The sequence below is a fragment of the Cyprinodon variegatus genome, unplaced genomic scaffold (assembly GCF_000732505.1).
Source record: "Cyprinodon variegatus isolate N-32 unplaced genomic scaffold, C_variegatus-1.0 Scaffold666, whole genome shotgun sequence".
Lineage (NCBI taxonomy): Eukaryota > Metazoa > Chordata > Actinopteri > Cyprinodontiformes > Cyprinodontidae > Cyprinodon > Cyprinodon variegatus.
The window spans coordinates 123,788-140,253 of NW_015151119.1; the positions used below are offsets into that span (position 1 = coordinate 123,788).

At 38.7% G+C, this 16,466-nt stretch overlaps 2 protein-coding genes across 2 annotated transcripts in view; one reads left to right on the forward strand and one right to left on the reverse strand.

Moving 5' to 3' along the window:
- Positions 1–4,277: 4,277 nt before the first annotated feature.
- On the reverse strand, positions 4,278–11,266 carry LOC107097035 (zinc finger protein 665-like). Its single transcript, XM_015394002.1, has 7 exons — positions 11,108–11,266; positions 10,167–10,369; positions 9,992–10,084; positions 8,969–9,064; positions 7,184–7,294; positions 6,981–7,110; positions 4,278–6,889 (listed from the first exon to the last, which is right to left on the reverse strand). Exons 1-7 carry the CDS (start codon positions 11,118–11,120, stop codon positions 5,013–5,015), a joined length of 2,523 nt encoding a protein of 840 aa, XP_015249488.1. The 5' UTR covers positions 11,121–11,266; the 3' UTR covers positions 4,278–5,012.
- A 3,844-nt stretch (positions 11,267–15,110) lies between these two features.
- Positions 15,111–16,466, forward strand: part of LOC107097019 (sodium channel protein type 4 subunit alpha B-like) — a 62,840-nt gene continuing 61,484 nt past the window's right edge. The window contains exon 1 of the mRNA XM_015393981.1: positions 15,111–15,321. The gene's annotated coding sequence lies outside the window, so the exon portion shown is untranslated. The remainder of the gene's footprint in view (positions 15,322–16,466) is intronic.

A 16,466-nucleotide genomic window follows, 5' to 3' on the forward strand; every position in this document is an offset into this window, starting at 1 on the left:
GGATGGCCAGAGCGCACGGAGAGGGAGGAGAAGGAGGAGGAGTTCCCAGGGGTGGATGGGTGTGGAGCGCCAGAACGCGCACGGAATAAGAGTTCAGACTAGAATTAAATATGTGCACACATAATTAAAGTCTTTTCATATTACATCAACCTATTTTTGAAACAAATGGAATCCCATACAATGCATGCTGCAGTGAAACATTTCAGTCGCATGTGAGAAAACTTTACAGCCTGTTGGAAAATCAGGCAATTAACTAAACAAAAGAAAGAAAAAAAAAACGTTGATTAGTCAAAAAGTGGCCAAAGTTTATGGAACACAAATGGTAAATTATTGTTCCTTTAAGGTGTGTACAAAATAATATTACCAGCCTTTTCTTTTCTAGAATTTTTATAAAAGCTTGATGTGGAAATCCAGTTTTCATTACTCACAAATATTGTTATTGTCAGTCTATATGTCTTAATTAATAGAAAACATTGATTTTATATATATATATGTATGCAGAAGTGTTTACAATTTTTCAAGGCTGCACTTTAAAAAAAGATGAAATTGTCCAGAGAGTCGTTTCCAAACAAAATGTCTTTTTGTTTTACACTTGTGTAAACAAAATGACAAATAACCTCTGTCTAAGTCTAAGTTAGGTGGATATAAAAAGTGTTAAAAGTTTAAATGGGTGCAGAAACACCAGAGATAGAGATTTGGCTTTAATTTCACTTTTTCATGGTAAGTGGTAAGCCATGGTAAGTCTTTCCAAGTGTAGTGTTGTTCTGTTTTTGAAGAAAATACAACTGCCAAGTTGAAAAATGATGCCCACTCAAAACCGGATCTATCAGGCTTGATTAAAAGCAGCTGAGAAACATCAAGGCGTCGTTTTCTCCTCTTGTTCCAGTTAAAAAGAAAAAAAAAGTTCTTGTTTCTTGAGAAAGAGGAGTGGAAACTCTGGCGAACAGGCCTGACCTAAGCATAACAGTTAGGAAGGGTGTATAACAGAACTCTATCTAAGCGGGAAGAGACACAGCGCCATCTAGTGTTTGTGTTGACCTTGGAAATCAGTTTGGAAACAATCGTTGGAGGGGGGATAGAACGGCGTGGGCGGGTATAACTTTGAAAAGGTTAAAGGGGGTGGGAGGTTGGATGCTGAATGATTGCTGTTGCCATATGTGCGTGTTTGTGTCCTGAGTGTGTGACTGTAGGAAAAAGTCTGGCTTGGAAGTGGATTTTCCACTGAGATCACTGGAGGAAAGAGGGAAGAGGGAGAGAAAACAGGGACATCTGGTACTGATCCATTCTTATTAGCAGGCTCTCGTAGTAAATCTTTAAGATTTTTAGCAGCTGTGGTGCCCTTATAATGTTGTAATGCGTGCATTTTGAAATGTCTCAATGAAAACTGTTCATCATGAAGAATTTAAACCATATAAATCCAGAGGAATGCACTACACTTCAAGCCCCCCCACCTCATTAATTCTAGTTTCTTGAATAACTCCTCTAATTTAGCATTTCACAAACATATTGGAATAAAAAAGGCATAAAACATAAGAAATTAAAGATAAAAATGCAAAGACAAAAATGCTTTGCGAAGATGTGACTCTTTCAGAAGGCCCTGCTGTTCCAGCAAGATTTGCAGCATTTCCACGTCATTAAACAGGCATGTGGCTGAAGGCAGCCAGCGTCTCCAGTCTGCAGATATAAACATCTTGCAACATTTAACACGCCGCCACATTCATCCTCTGTAGATGCACTTCCCTGTGAATCCCATGGAGATGATTTCCTCCAAGGAAAGGTTGCTCTGTAATGATCCCAGATACAACAAACAAGCTTTAACAGTGCAGGGAAGAAGCTGTAGACCTGAGGGAAAATTAAAAACATTTACTGGCACAGGGGTGGCCCTGTTTTTGGTGTTGAACAGTTGGTACCTATTACATTTGAATAATTTCTTTGGATTAGGAAAAGAAACAACAGGAAATTGCAGGTAAATTAAACTCCAAAGAGTTTTTTTTTTATCAAACAGGAAAGTAAATGTTTGATTTAATAAGCAAAGGAAAAAGACAGTTTAGCCATTGATGGAAAATTGTTTTGATTGCATGCTGCCATCTAGTGAAATGCTAAGAAATGCTTAATCTCATGCATAGTGGGAGCTTTTTTTCTATTTTTCTTTTCCAACACCACAATTAAAAACTTATTGGGCTTTCATGATAGATCCACATAGTGCAAAAATGCTAAATTTAAAGAAGAACGAATTTCACATTTCTTCATGCATACAATTAGGGATGTATGTAATCTCATACTGACAGAGTATAACCATTTACTATCAGAAGTCACACAATTAGTAAATGTGTGAAATCAAATATTAGTACAAATCCAGCGTTTATCCATCCATTTTCTGACATGCTTTATTCTAAGTGGGGTTGCGAGGCGTTCTGGTGCCCATCTCCAGCTGTCTACGGGTGAGAAGCAGCTGGTCCTTCGCAGGGCAACACCAACAACCATTTACGCACACACACCTAAGGAGAAATTAGGGAAAGCCAATTAACCTAACAGTCATGTTAGCACTGTGGGAGTACCCAGAGAGAACCCATGCATGCTCAGTGAGAACATGCAAACTCCATGCACAAACACCCAGGTCGGGAATTGAACCCACAACCTTCCTGCTGCAAGACAGCAAATGTTAAAGGAATAGTACACCCAAAACATGATTAGCCTTCATTTTCTACTCACCCCCATGCTGAACAACACTCTGGAGTACTTTTTTGATATCTCAAATGCATCTGGAGATCTGGGAGGCTTCTTGCTGTCTGCTGACATTCAAATAATGGAGGTCTATGGTGACCGAGACAGAAAGGTCCATAAAAATCCACAAAAAACGTGTCAATATTCCTCCATACTGCTCGTCCAATGTATTCCAAGTTTCCTGAGTGGGTAGCATCCAGAATTTACTCGAAACGAAGTCATTTAGAATGTTTTTAGAGCATAAACAGTAGTTTATAGGATTTCCTGAAAGCGCGCACATGCGCGATCACGACGCTACTGAAGCCGGCAGACCAAACCAGCGCATTCAGCTCGGCAAAGAACTCATGCTCTTCCTCAACACTGAAGTCCTCAGACATTTTTCTTTCGTTGTTTCTTTCTTTGCACAGGTAAACGGCACATTTCTTCTTCTACGCTTGCATTATTGGCAGAGCAGACGCTGAATGCGCACTTTCATCTGGTTTGGTCTGCCGGCTTCCGTAGCGTCGTGATCGCGCATGTGCGCGCTTTCAGGAAATCCTATACACTACTGTTTATGCTCTAAAAACATTCTAAATGACTTCCTTTCGAGTAAATTCTGGATGCTACCCACTCAGGACACTTGGAATACATTGGACGAGCAGTATGGAGGAATATTGACACGTTTTTTGTGGACTTTTATGGACCTTTCTGCCTCGGGCGCCATAGACCTCCATTATTTGAATGTCAGCAGACAGCAAGAAGCCTCCCAGATCTCCAGATGCATTTGAGATATCAAAAAAGTACTCCAGAGTATTGTTCAGCATGGGGGTGAGTAGAAAATGAAGGCTAATCATGTTTTGGGTGTACTATTCCTTTAAGGCTTAATTGCTTCGTTAGATAACATAAAAAAAAGTTTATAAAGACCAACAGCCTAAAGTATTCCCATAGTTTGCCATAATATTAAGGACATATTGTATTATTATAAACTATTATAAAATAGCAGCATCATGCCACAGAAATGTGCTTATTCAGCAGAGATGGGAAAACTACTCAGCATAAAATATGATGGAGTGAAAAATACAGAAACCCTGGAAGAAAATTTTATGTAAGGATTTAAATGGAGGGGGGAGTTTACCTTTCAGGACAGTCACCCCTAAATGCTTTAAGCCTAAGTCCAGATTCTGAAATAAAAATCTTATTGCTCATGTGTTCTCCATCCAATCTAATCCCAAACTCTTGCAAAGATCTCCATCCGTGCAATGGGTTGTAGAGATGTGAACCAAAACAATACCAGCTATGAATATTAAGGTGGTAAAGCTTTTCCTCAGGAGCTCCAAACACAAGGCGCCCATTTATAATATTTCTTATTTTGAAAAAATAATAATTTTTTCTACTGGCACTAATTTATGCCTATCGTCTAAAATCCTCACAAAAAATATTTCTGTGGTATTGAAAGAACCTTACAATTCCACATAGTTTGCAAGGTACTGCATTGAATATCATATAAAGATGTTGGCCCCTTTTTTCTTTTTAACAAAACAGCCAAAAACAAGCATAAAGTAATCAAACTCATTTTATGTGAAACTCGGATTTCAGAAACCTCTGAAGAAATACAAGACAAACAAATTATGGTTGTCAAAGTAAACTTGACTTTTTTTTTTTTTACATTTTTGAACCAATAAATAAAAATGTACAATTTGTTTAACAAGGTTTCAATAAGAAAAAGGAAAGCCAGTATTACAATTTCAGCACATACATATCAACCATAATATGGTCGCCATCTAAATGAGCGGCAAATTCTATGAAGTGGTCGTGCAAAATAATAGAACTCACTAGATGCATGCAAAACTATCACTGCTGGCTGGTTGCTACGCCGGTCATCCCTACAGCCTCATGCTCATCTGAGAACCTACGGTACATTTGTTGTATTTAAACTGCTGTTGTAACAAAGAAAAACTGTGCTAACAAAGATAAGGTTTCTCTTCACAGATCAGACACATTATAGAATTCACTGTAAGAGTTTAAAAGGGAATGATTTTCCACTGCAGACCTCAGGATAAAGAAAAAAAGTTAAAAAAGACAGGAAAACAAAGCTTATTAGGTGTGAGGAAAACGTTTTTTTTTTGCGCTGGTTGTATTAGTATGTGCTTCCATTTACATCACACTTCCACTTCAGTGTCAACAAACATACAGTTTGATTCTATAGTCTGTATTGCAGGCTCAGTCTAATAATAAACATTAAGTACCTTTTTGTTTTCTAACCAGTGCAGAAATGTATTAGGTCAAGTTCAGCATGTTTTACAGCAGCCTCAGTTCATGTTGGAGTGACTCTTCAGGTGTCTCCTCAGGTGGTTCAGACAGGTGTATGTCTTGGGACAGATCTGGCAGTGGTACGGTCTGACCCCCGAGTGGTTCAGCATGTGCTGCTTCAGCACGCTGCCGTCTGAGAAGGCTTTGCCGCACTGTGAGCACACGTACGGCCGCTCTCCCGTGTGCACTCGCATATGGACCGTTACCTTGTGAGCCATTGTAAACCCTTTACCGCATATGGTGCATTTGAAAGGCCTCTCCCCCGTGTGAGTGAGTCTGTGGGTGCGCATCGCCCCCATCTGGGAGAAAGCCTTTCCACAGTCCGGGCATACGTGGGGCTTCTCTCCCGTGTGGACCCTGGTGTGACTGCGCAGTCCACCCGCCGTGGAGAAGCACTGCGAACAGCGGGTGCACTGGTAGGGCCGCTCTCCCGTGTGGGTCCGCATGTGCTGCTTCAAGTCGTAGCGGTTCCTGAAGCCGCGGCCGCACACCGGGCAGCTTTCCGGTCGCTCGTCGTTGTGCCGCAGCTCGTGATTGTTCAGGCATTTTTCTGACAGGAAGCACTTGCCGCATTCCTGGCACTGATAGGGTTTCTCGTGGTCCACTCTCTGGTGGTACTTGAGCTCGCTGATGCCAGGGAAGGTCTCGTCGCAGTACCGGCACCTGAAGCGGTGGTTGGGGCTGTACGGCAGCTGGTGCTCGCTCATTTGGTGGTTCCTGAGCAGGTGGGCCATCTTGAAGGTCTTGCCACAATGGGAACACTCGTATTTGGTCAGCAGCTGGACACACTGGTGCCGGACACGTTCATGCAAAGATCTAAACTGACAGCCGCACTTGGTGCAGATGTGGGCGGCGTTTTTACACTTCCTCTTCCTGTGGCCTGACAGGTGGGCTTCAGTCCGGAAAGCTTTTCCACACTGAGAGCACTTGTAGGGCTTCACTGCTGTGTGGAAACGCTGATGTTCCAGAAACTCAAAGCGGTACTTAAAGCTCCGCCCACACAGCGGACAATTATGTGTGACCCTCCTCCCAGAGTAGATAGTCTTAACAGACATTTTCCTGTAGGACAGAGACAGTGAAGAAGTCCGGTAGCCTGGGATGCTCTTATGTTTACCTCCGCTCATTATTTTAACCGTCTCCATGTGGCCACCATCTTCATGTCTCTGCTGGTGCTTGGCTAAAGACTTGGAGGAAATAAAGCTCTTTCCACACTGTTTGCATTGATAAGGTTTTTCGTGATCCACCTGCTGGTGGTATTTCAGGTCCCCGATTCCTGAAAATCCAGCACCACAGTGGCTGCACTTAAAAAGTCGGCTTTGAACGTGAGTTAGAATATGTTCTTTCAGGCTGCTGGACTTTAGAAAGCTCTTCCCGCACTGCCCACAGTCATGGTTACGCCGCCGTTTTGCGCAGTGGTGTCGGAACTTTTCCAGGGAAGTTGGAAAACTGTTGCCGCATTTAATGCAAATGTACGCAGCATTTTTACACTTCCTCAACCTGTGTCCTGCCAGCAGGGTGGCTGTCCTGAACGCTCTCCCACACTCGGAGCAGTTGTACGGCTGCAGGCCGCTGTGGAGTCTCTGGTGTTCGATTAGGACGGAGTGATGCTTGAAGCATTTGTCGCACTCTGGGCATTTATGGACTCCTGACTGATGCCTCCTGCGAAGAGGTGAAGCTCCTTCTGTCCTTTTAGGCGATTCGGGAAAGTCTGTGGAAGTGGAAGGATTTGTGGAAAGCTCTTCGTCAAACATGACAATCTGCGGGACGTCTGTGTTTTCATCGTCACAAGCACTTGGGTGGGAGGCAATGGCCACTTCCAAAGATGGAGGAAGAGACAGCGATGGAATCAGAAGATCTTCAGATTGAAAAGGAGCCGCTGGAATAAAACAAACAAAAAAAAAAGTTAAATTTTCCACAGACAGACGTATTCCTCACTATTTTCCATCTGGGAAAACATAATTCCTTACCGACTGTGGTCTTCGCCAACTTTCCATGGCACTGTTTGCTCTGGAGTAGAAATTTAAGGTCTTCTCCATTTGAAACACACTGCATGTACTCCTCTATGACAGCAGGGGCCGCACTGATCCAAGATGCTGTCTAAAAACAGAACTCTAAGTTCAACCAGTGCATGTTTCAAAGGTTCTGCCAACTTCTAATGACAAACTCTTACCTGTTTAAAATCGGGTATGGGCAGAAGCTCCTCTAGTCTGGTGAAGAACTCACAAACAAGAGTCTCTAATGCTGTGTCAAAGTCTGGGCCATACTCCACAGGAAACACGTTCTGTTGCAAAGAAATTAAAGCCACATCTCCACATAAATAAAACCATTGGGATATAATGTGATCGATTAACAGAAAACTAGATATTATTTGTGAGTTGATAATGATGGAAATAAAGTATTAAAATAAGGTATAAACTTCTACTTAACCGCTAAAAGTTAATTTGGGAAATTGTCAGAAGAGACACACCCTTAAAATAAGCTGCAGCTTGCCTACAGTCAAGCACGGTGGTGGAAGTGGTTTGGGGCTGTCTGGCTGCTTTGGCTGTGAGGAACATCAGCTTAGCAAAGGAACCATGAATGAGCAGTATGGCTTGAAATTTATAATAAATGCCTTGTCAGTAGAAGAATTTTGATTTATCATCTAAAAAATAATTAGAAATAATCATCTTTGAGAACTTGAAAAATGGATGTTTAACACCATTTTTGTTGTTGTTTAGTGTTTGAGGGATTAACAAATTCGAAGAATATGATTAAATGTGGTGAGTGAGGGACGTTTAGAGATATAAAATCACACTTCTTTATGTAACTGATGTCCTAAAGAAGGCTGTTTAAATTTTCATAGTTTTCATCAGCAGTATTTATGGAGCTATTATTGCTTTGACATGCAGTCACAGCCATACGGTTACCTAGGAAAGACTGAAGAAGTACTAATATTTTTTTCCATCATCAATTTCATTGTTATCACAATTGTACCACAAAATATTGTGAAAACATTTAAGTCCATATCGCCTGCTCTAATGCAAATGTGTTCTGTATTAAAAAGTCCAAGGTCCCTTCCTCTATAAATTAAGCAGGAGGACAGGATTCCAACATGATAACGACCCCAGACGATATGCGATTCCGTACCGGAAGCACGATCCACACCATCAGCTCATATGCGCACAGTGCAAGCAGATATTTACCCAGGTTGCCAGAAATAATGTAATTATGGTACTAAAAGTACTTTAAGTATATCCTTAAATCACTAAAGACTGCTAATACACATCTTTCAAACAACATTTATGACATTTCTGAGACAATACATTTTCTGAGACAATACATTTTTTCAGTTAAACTGCTTGTCTGACGTAATCATTATCATGCTCAGAGTAGTCCGGCAAAATATGATTAAACCATGATTATCTGCATTTTTTTTCCTTTCTTTACATAATGCACTATATACCATATGGTTAACACGAAAGGAAAAAAAATAAAACAAAAAAAGATTTTATTTTAATCTCAAGGCCGAAAGTTAGCTCCCAGAAGTAGCGTAGGATCCCATTTCCAGCATAGATCGGGCAAAGACAAAATGATAAAACAGAAAGAATTTTAAGGCATTTATTTTCTCAGGAAAAGCATTGTTAACCTTTAACACATTATTCTTTAATATGCTTACTATTTGTATGGAGGTAAACTTATTTTAGGTCTTTTTAACAAAGTAAAATCAAGGATGACCTGGATGTATATCTGGTTGCACATGCGAAAATAAGCTGATGGTACGGATCAAGCTACCAGTACAGATCGGGTAGTGGCAGCCAGAACCTATCAACTGCTACCTGGCAAAAAACAAAACAAAACTGAAGGCACATATTCTGTACTGGGCAAGCTCTTTCCAAACTTTATGATGGAGTTTAAGATTTGAGTAGTGACAGGCAGCCCTTCTAATCTAAACCCTTTTTTTTTCTCCTTTTTTTACCTTGAGAAAGTGTTCCCTGCCATCAGTGTCTTCAATAAGGCCTTGGACAAGCTTCATGAAGTTAGCTTCCGGGGCTTCGATTACAGGATCATTTGTCTGGAAAACAAAACAAATCATCAGTCGCATGATGGTTGTGCTCTAATAACTAAGGAGGCACAATATAATCCAGAATCAGTTCTGATAATGCCGGTCATTCTTTAATCACATTTGTGTAATAAGGAAGTATAAGCAGACATCAACAGCTAATGTTTACTTCCAACGTACATCTGGAGGGTGCCTATGCTTGGGTTGATGACGGGGAAGTAGTGACTGTTGCGTGTTTAAATAAAGCAGAGAAACAATATCACCAGTGGTAGCTTTTTCCTAACCTGACTCCGCCAGATGGATTTGCTCCACATATCCGTCTGGGAACCTTCCGTTGAAGTAATTTTGGGAAGGGGCGAAAATACTGGTTAGCTGATTGGCCTATGTTGGTGATAGACGGGCCAAATAAACCAATCAGATCAACGAAGCATATGACATACTAACAGAGCAAAGACGAAGAGGAGCCAATTGATAGATCAATCTCTTGCCGAAACCAGTCGGGAGAAGAGCAAAAACATCTTTTCCTCTGAGAAAAGCCTCCAGAGCAGTGTTTTACTCTTCTTTCAGTGAAGAAATACTCTGTAATTCCGATAAAACTTGCTCCATAGCCACGCTAATGCTAGTTTCATCTGCTGAAGCCGCCATGTTCTTTAGACTGAACTGTTGCGCTTCTCGTTGCGTCACACCTCAACCCGCCTCAAAGCCAACGCTGATTGGACGTTCGTTTGGTGAACGGCTCCAAATTTTCTTTAAAGGAGAGTAGCCAGACTGATCTGCGAGTGAAACCTAGAAAGCTCGCGAGATCAGGTTGGTCTCACAAGGCTACCTTTTTCCAAGGTGTTAAAATGTAGGAAAACACATATATCATATGACCAAAAAACTAAAATAAAAATCCTTAAAAACAATTAAACCAGTTGTAACAGAAATAGACAAACAAACCTCTTCCAGGCAAGAAGATCGGATCCGGTTGAGATGAGTCTCAACTGCCTTGAGATCTTCTGGGTGTTCCGAGCGCAACAGCTCAAGAGTTGTCTGCGGTAAATGCAGTTAGTTAGATGGCTCCTTTAGATCTTCTCAATACACTTTGTGAGGTGCATCCTAACATTTTACCTACCCGTGCTCTGAGGCCTAGGGACAGGAGCCTCCCCTCTCGTTTACTCATCAGTTCAGGTACAGCATCTGTAACCATGGAAACGAATTCCTCCAGTTTGCCATAGTGCTTTATGTTTCGCTGCCGAACAACTTCCCACATCACCGCTGACATCAGGCGAAGCGGTGGGACCAGGAGTGCCAATGAGGACAAGGGGACGCTGAATTCTTTGAATAAGAATACAACAATTAATCAGCAGAAACAGATGAAATCAAACACATTTAGAGAACTAAACTGCTTTTATTATTAGGGTGCGTAGCACCAATATTTTCATACTTAAAGGTTAAAGTTCGGTTGGAAACTTTTAATGATTAGCTTATTATTGTACAACGTACAAAGTTTGATTTTTTAAGGAAATTGGATGGTCACTTGTGCTGACTGGTTTTTCTTTGTTTACATTGTGTTGTTTATATACCACAAAGCCCTTGGTTTCCGTTAAATTTCAAAGCTCTCATCTGTTTATGCAAATTTTCAAGGGAAAGAAGAACTCTTGTTTTGCATTAATAATATTTGACATGTTTAGCACGGATTTTGCAGGTTCAATCATTATATATCCGTTATCTAGCTGCTTCAAATACGATTAGCAGAGCTCTAGTTGTTTCTACTCTATTAATATGCACACTTAAATGGTCGCTAAAACATTAAGGTTAGAAACAAACATGTTAGAAACATTTAGCTCTTTTTTTCGTGCGAAGAAAGGCATATTAGCTAACGCTATCATGTTAGCTTCAAGGCCGCCAGCGCTCAGAGCACAACAACAATATTGCAGCGTAAAACACATTCTGTTCCAGGGATTAGTCGAGGCCTGCTAAACACTGCCTCACCCCATACTACAAGCTAACTCGGCCAACAAAAACGAGTACAAAAACGGAATAAACTGTTGAGTTTCAAGAGGTTTTACATACCCATATCATTCATTGTGTCTTTATTTCTTCACGCAAAATTGTAAAATCAACATAACAGATTATCTTTCATAGTTTAGGGTAATGTGCTAGCTACTCGAATACGCAGCGTTAGGCCCCAACTTCTTCCTGAAACACGCAGTTCATCAAAGAGAGCGTTGACTGGAGAAGGGACGTTTGTTTTGCTTTACAGGGCGGTCCGGAGGAGAAGACTGCTACTCATTCCACAGTGATCAAAATGACAAGCACAGTTTTTCGGGACAACCGAAATGTACACCAAGCTATTCTAAATAAAATATTTTATTCGTATATGCTAAATGTCTGGAATTAACATAAACTGTTCAATAAAGGTTGTGACTTTTTTTTATTACTTAGATAATAAAATTGTGACTCCATAGAATTTTCAAATAATATTGATATAAATATTGATATAAACCCCACCTTTTTTTCCCCTTCCCCGTAGATATCCCTCAAGATAATGTGTCTGAGTAAATGTAACATCCTCCTACTAATCTTTGGAAAGGAACCAACTCAGAGTAGCAAATAATCCTCATTCTACATGTCTGATATTAGAGGAGCTGCAATTATCAATAACAGCTCAGGTTGAAGAATATGCTGCCATGACACCTTGTGCATGTCACAACTCTGGCCTTAATATAAGAGTGCTAATAATAAATAAATAAATAAAAATAAAACATAGCTTAAAGAAAGCCAAGATATCTCCTGCTTGCAGTGATAATTGGAAAAAATATATTATCTTTAGGGGTGTACTTCCACCGTGTTGAGCTGATCAGAGCTCTTAACCACAGCAATGGATAGTGTCTCATTCTTTGGAGCTGAAGATATAATAAGTGTTCAGGTCAAGGCCTGATTTTGGTGTAGAATTGAGTAGAGAGAATTATAAATGCTCTTTAAAAACAGGCTTACAGATGTGATCAAGCGAAGCTTGATTTAAAAAGCTAATTTCACTGAATGAAAGGTATCGTTACATATACTAACTTAGTCAATTGTATAGCCTATAGAAATTTTGAGGATCAGTTATTTATATAAAAAAACCTGCATGATGAACACCCAGGATGGTCGGTAACATTTACCACTGAGGGTTACTCCTCAACAAAAGGGACAGTAATGAAGGTCAATATGCACCAACACGCAGACCTCTAGAAGTGGGCGATCACTGTTACTGGTACTTTTTTGATAATAAAGCTTGATGTATCTTCAAACTGTTGAGGTTTTGATATTCTTACTTTGTTATTGGAATGGAACATTAACAAAACAAAGTGTCAAAGCAATTTAAAATTGAATACTTAGACACAAAAAAAAGCAAATTCTGTTTCACTGTCTTTATATAAGAGAAAGGCTTTGAAGCATGAATGCATATTATCTGGTTAATCTCTAATTCTCTCATTTAGTTGTGAGAGTTTAAAACTAGTGCTACTAACCCTGCAAACTAAAATAGAAAATTAAAATGAATCTGGCACACCAAACTACAAAGGAAACCCTAAAAAACAATCAGATGACCTTGATTGGTACACCTCTAAACTGTTTCAAACATGAATTTGTTAATAAACAGAAAATATTTTGATTCAACTCCTCACAACAGCAGAAATGGCAAATAAAAATGAAATATTTGAACTTCATCTAAGCAATTAAATCCTTATTTACACTGAAGAATATTGTAAAGCTTGCTCATTACTCATTTTTATAATTAGGTTATAGGCTAATTTTTGTGTTTTGATGTAAAATGTAATTTCCAAACTTTTCCCAGTGGTAAATTAATAGCAAAAATCACTGGTGGATGTCAACACACTCATATCTTTCACAGATTTATTTTTAATTTTGATTTTTTTTTTCATCCATATTGGCCAATTTTCACACCATGATATTTTCCGTCATCAGTTATAATACATTACTATTAGTAGTAGTAGTATGAGTACTTGGATTAAAAAGTAAGGGTGTGGAAGTTTGGGATAGAATGAGCCTCACCTTACCACTGGTGTTATCGTTACAGTAACTGTTAAAAAAAATGGAGGATAAGTTAAAAATTATTTAGTTGCTCTCATTCTAACTAATTCTAACTTAAATTGCAACAAGAAAGGGAAATAATTCAAATGCTCACTATTCTTATCATATTTTTATTTGGAGTGTTGGCCTAGTGGTTAGAGCAGTGCACTTGTGCTCTAAGAAGGTTGCAAGTACCCAGTTCAATCCCCACAGCCTGCACTCTGGGTTCCTGAGCAAGACCCTTCACCATACACTGCTCCCCGGGTGCTGCAAAATGGTTGCCCACTGCTTCCCAAGGGGATGGGTTAAATGCAGAGATACATTTCTCTAATGTGAGATCAATAAAGTTGAATTATTAATAATAATTATTTATTAACATATATTATTAATTGATAAAAAAATTACACCGATTTGTAATTTTCCATATATATATATATATATATATATATATATATATATATATATATATATATATATATATATATGTATGTGTATATTTCACAATACTACTTTGTGTTGGATGAATGTAAAGTGACCGAACTTGAAAATGATAATCAGGTATCAAATCTACAGGGTATAGTTTTTTTGAAATGTTATGTAAAACCTATTTATTTATTTATTTATTTATTTATTGTGTTAAATTCCAGTTTAACTACATATGGAGAGACAGATTAGGCTGAGACACTACTGTTGTTGCTTTAGACATTGCAAAGGTACAGAAGAGGATTAGGGCAACTGAAAAAATAAAAAAAGTTAACTGATTTTTAAATTTTATTTCAGTTTAATATGAGAAAACAAGTCAGAATTCTGAGAAAAAAAAGTCTGAATTCTGAGATTAAAGTCAGAATTCAGAGATTAAAGTAAAAATTTGGACTTTTTCGCCATATTAAACTGAAATAAAATTTAAAAATCAATAAACTTTTTTTTCAGTGGCCCTTATCCTCTTCCGTACAAAGCAAATAATCATGTAAAGGGGATTTTAATTTGTAAACAATGTGCAAACATTTCTTGTCCCTCATCCCAAAAGTTCAATTTTCCAGGTCTTTTTTTTTTTAGGAGCGCATCAGTAGAGATACTGTTACTGGCCACTAGAGGGAGTCCTACATCCTTTCAGATCATAAACAAGATAATCCAAAGTCTGACGGCGTCCCTATGTTCAAAAACACACACATATAGGCTTTTCACTGCGATACTTTTTAAACTCACTTAAAAAAAATCATAACAAGTATTTTAGGAGATAATCTAACTCTTTTCAGGTTGTTCTGGTCCGGTGAGGGTGTTTGTTTGGGGGTAAGAGGTATCACAAGTAGTGACACCAGTGTGCGCCTAATTTCCATCTTAAATCAGATTTTTATGCAGCATTAAGTAGGTCATAATATATATATATATATATATATATATATATATATATATATATATTTAAATCAAACCAGTCATCTAATGCGTATAGGCCTTTTTTTAAGAAAAAAAAAAGAACAACATATGGCGCATATTTGGTGAAAAAAAAAATCTACGCTGCTATGTTATGAGCCCACTTGTTTTTATAAAATGATTGGATTGGATTATATGGGATTACAGGAAAACTGCCTCCTGTGGTCTAGGCTGATATGTAACAGAAACAGCAACTCCTCAGGTGAACTTCAGAGTCCCAGCAAGTCAGATCTGCTCTACTATACCCCCACCACTCACCCACCCACCCTGCAGTTTTTTGGGCTCACACTGCCAGCTCTCAGCCTACATCCCTTTGCCGTGTTTTTAGTGCGGCATGATGCGCCTGCAGGAGCGGTAATCCTCTTCTGTCCAGCTGCATCCTCCCTCATGTTCTCTTTCCTGCTCAAGGGCAAATCGAGGTGCGCCGCTGGATGCCGCCGCTGCGCACTGCTGAACACAGCGCAGCATCCACCGCGGACTTCTGACGCTTTTTGGTGTCTGTCATGAACGCAAATGAGTTGAGTGACTGGGACAAGTGTTTTACCGCAGCTCTGGCAGCACAGCAAGATGTCAAGCAGAGGGTGACTGCTTAATGAACAGTTTCTGTGACCTGAACTTTTGGATCAGCTGTGCGTAATTACATGAAGTTTGAGTTCAGGATGAGAAGATATGAGCCCTGAAATGAAAACATGGATATTACGAGGAGGGTTTGGTCGTTCTTTCTGCAAAAAATCGAAGAATTTTACTCTGAAAACGATGCTGTAAATCTCAGAGTTTCCTATGTAAGTATGAGTCCATGTTAGGATTAACATTTACCATAGGCTTTTACTTAATTCCTAACACTGCTTGTTTTATTTATTTGTTTTTTATTTTTTTCCTCTTTATTTAATCAAATGCAAATTAATTATGATTAAAACAAAATATAGGCGACCCAAGTTTGGTAATTTCTTGATAAATATTTAGTTGACAGCGTCATTTGGGGATTCAAAGTTGCGCAATCCAGTAATTTAGCCCATCTGAACCATCTCAATCTAAAGCTCCTTGCATCCATCTTGTTTACTCTTTGACTGTGAGGGCAAGTGTTGGGTGTTTTGATATTTCAAACTTCAACTAAGCATTTCTGGGAATATTTAAAGCAACAGCTCTTTTTTTCATTTTGAGATTGTTTTGTGTAAGTATCTTCAGAAACTTGTGTACTTAAGCTGTTTGCAATTACTTTAAAAGGTTTCTGCCTGAGAAGTAGGTCAGCAGTCTAGGGCATGCCTAACATGGCCAAGTAAGAACTGACAGCTTGTTGCCTTTCACCATAGGATTCATTATTATTTGGAATTTATATATAAAGAACCCTGTTTAAGGCTGCTGATAATTATAATATGAAATTATTTTTTACTATAATTGAAAAAGTTTTACCTAACAAACACTAAGTCCTGAAAAAAGAAAAACATTGATCACGGGTTCAGTTTTGACCCCAACACTTTAGATGTTATATTTCAAAAGTTGATAGATTCAATGAATTTATTAAAGAAATGTGTTCTAATACTCCCCGGCAACAGTCAGATAACATAATCAACAATTTGTTTATTATTTTCACCTGGAGATTATTTGACTTTATGCAAAATAAAAATGCTTTAAAAGCTGAAAAATTAATAATAGTATAGCATCCTGAATCTTTTTAAACAAATATTTTGAAGGAAAAAGAAAAAGCCTAATACAGCAACAAAGATCTGAAGAATTAAACATAAAAAATGTTGTGTCTAATTTATTGATGTTATGACTGCGGATAAAATCAACCCCTAAACAGCACGAATAGCAGAAAGCTAACACTACAGGAAGATTAATTAGGCAAATCTTTATCGTTTTGTTTCCAAATAAGTGAGTACAAACCTTTGCAAAGATCGTTACATATTTAGTCAAAAGTGGTGCATAA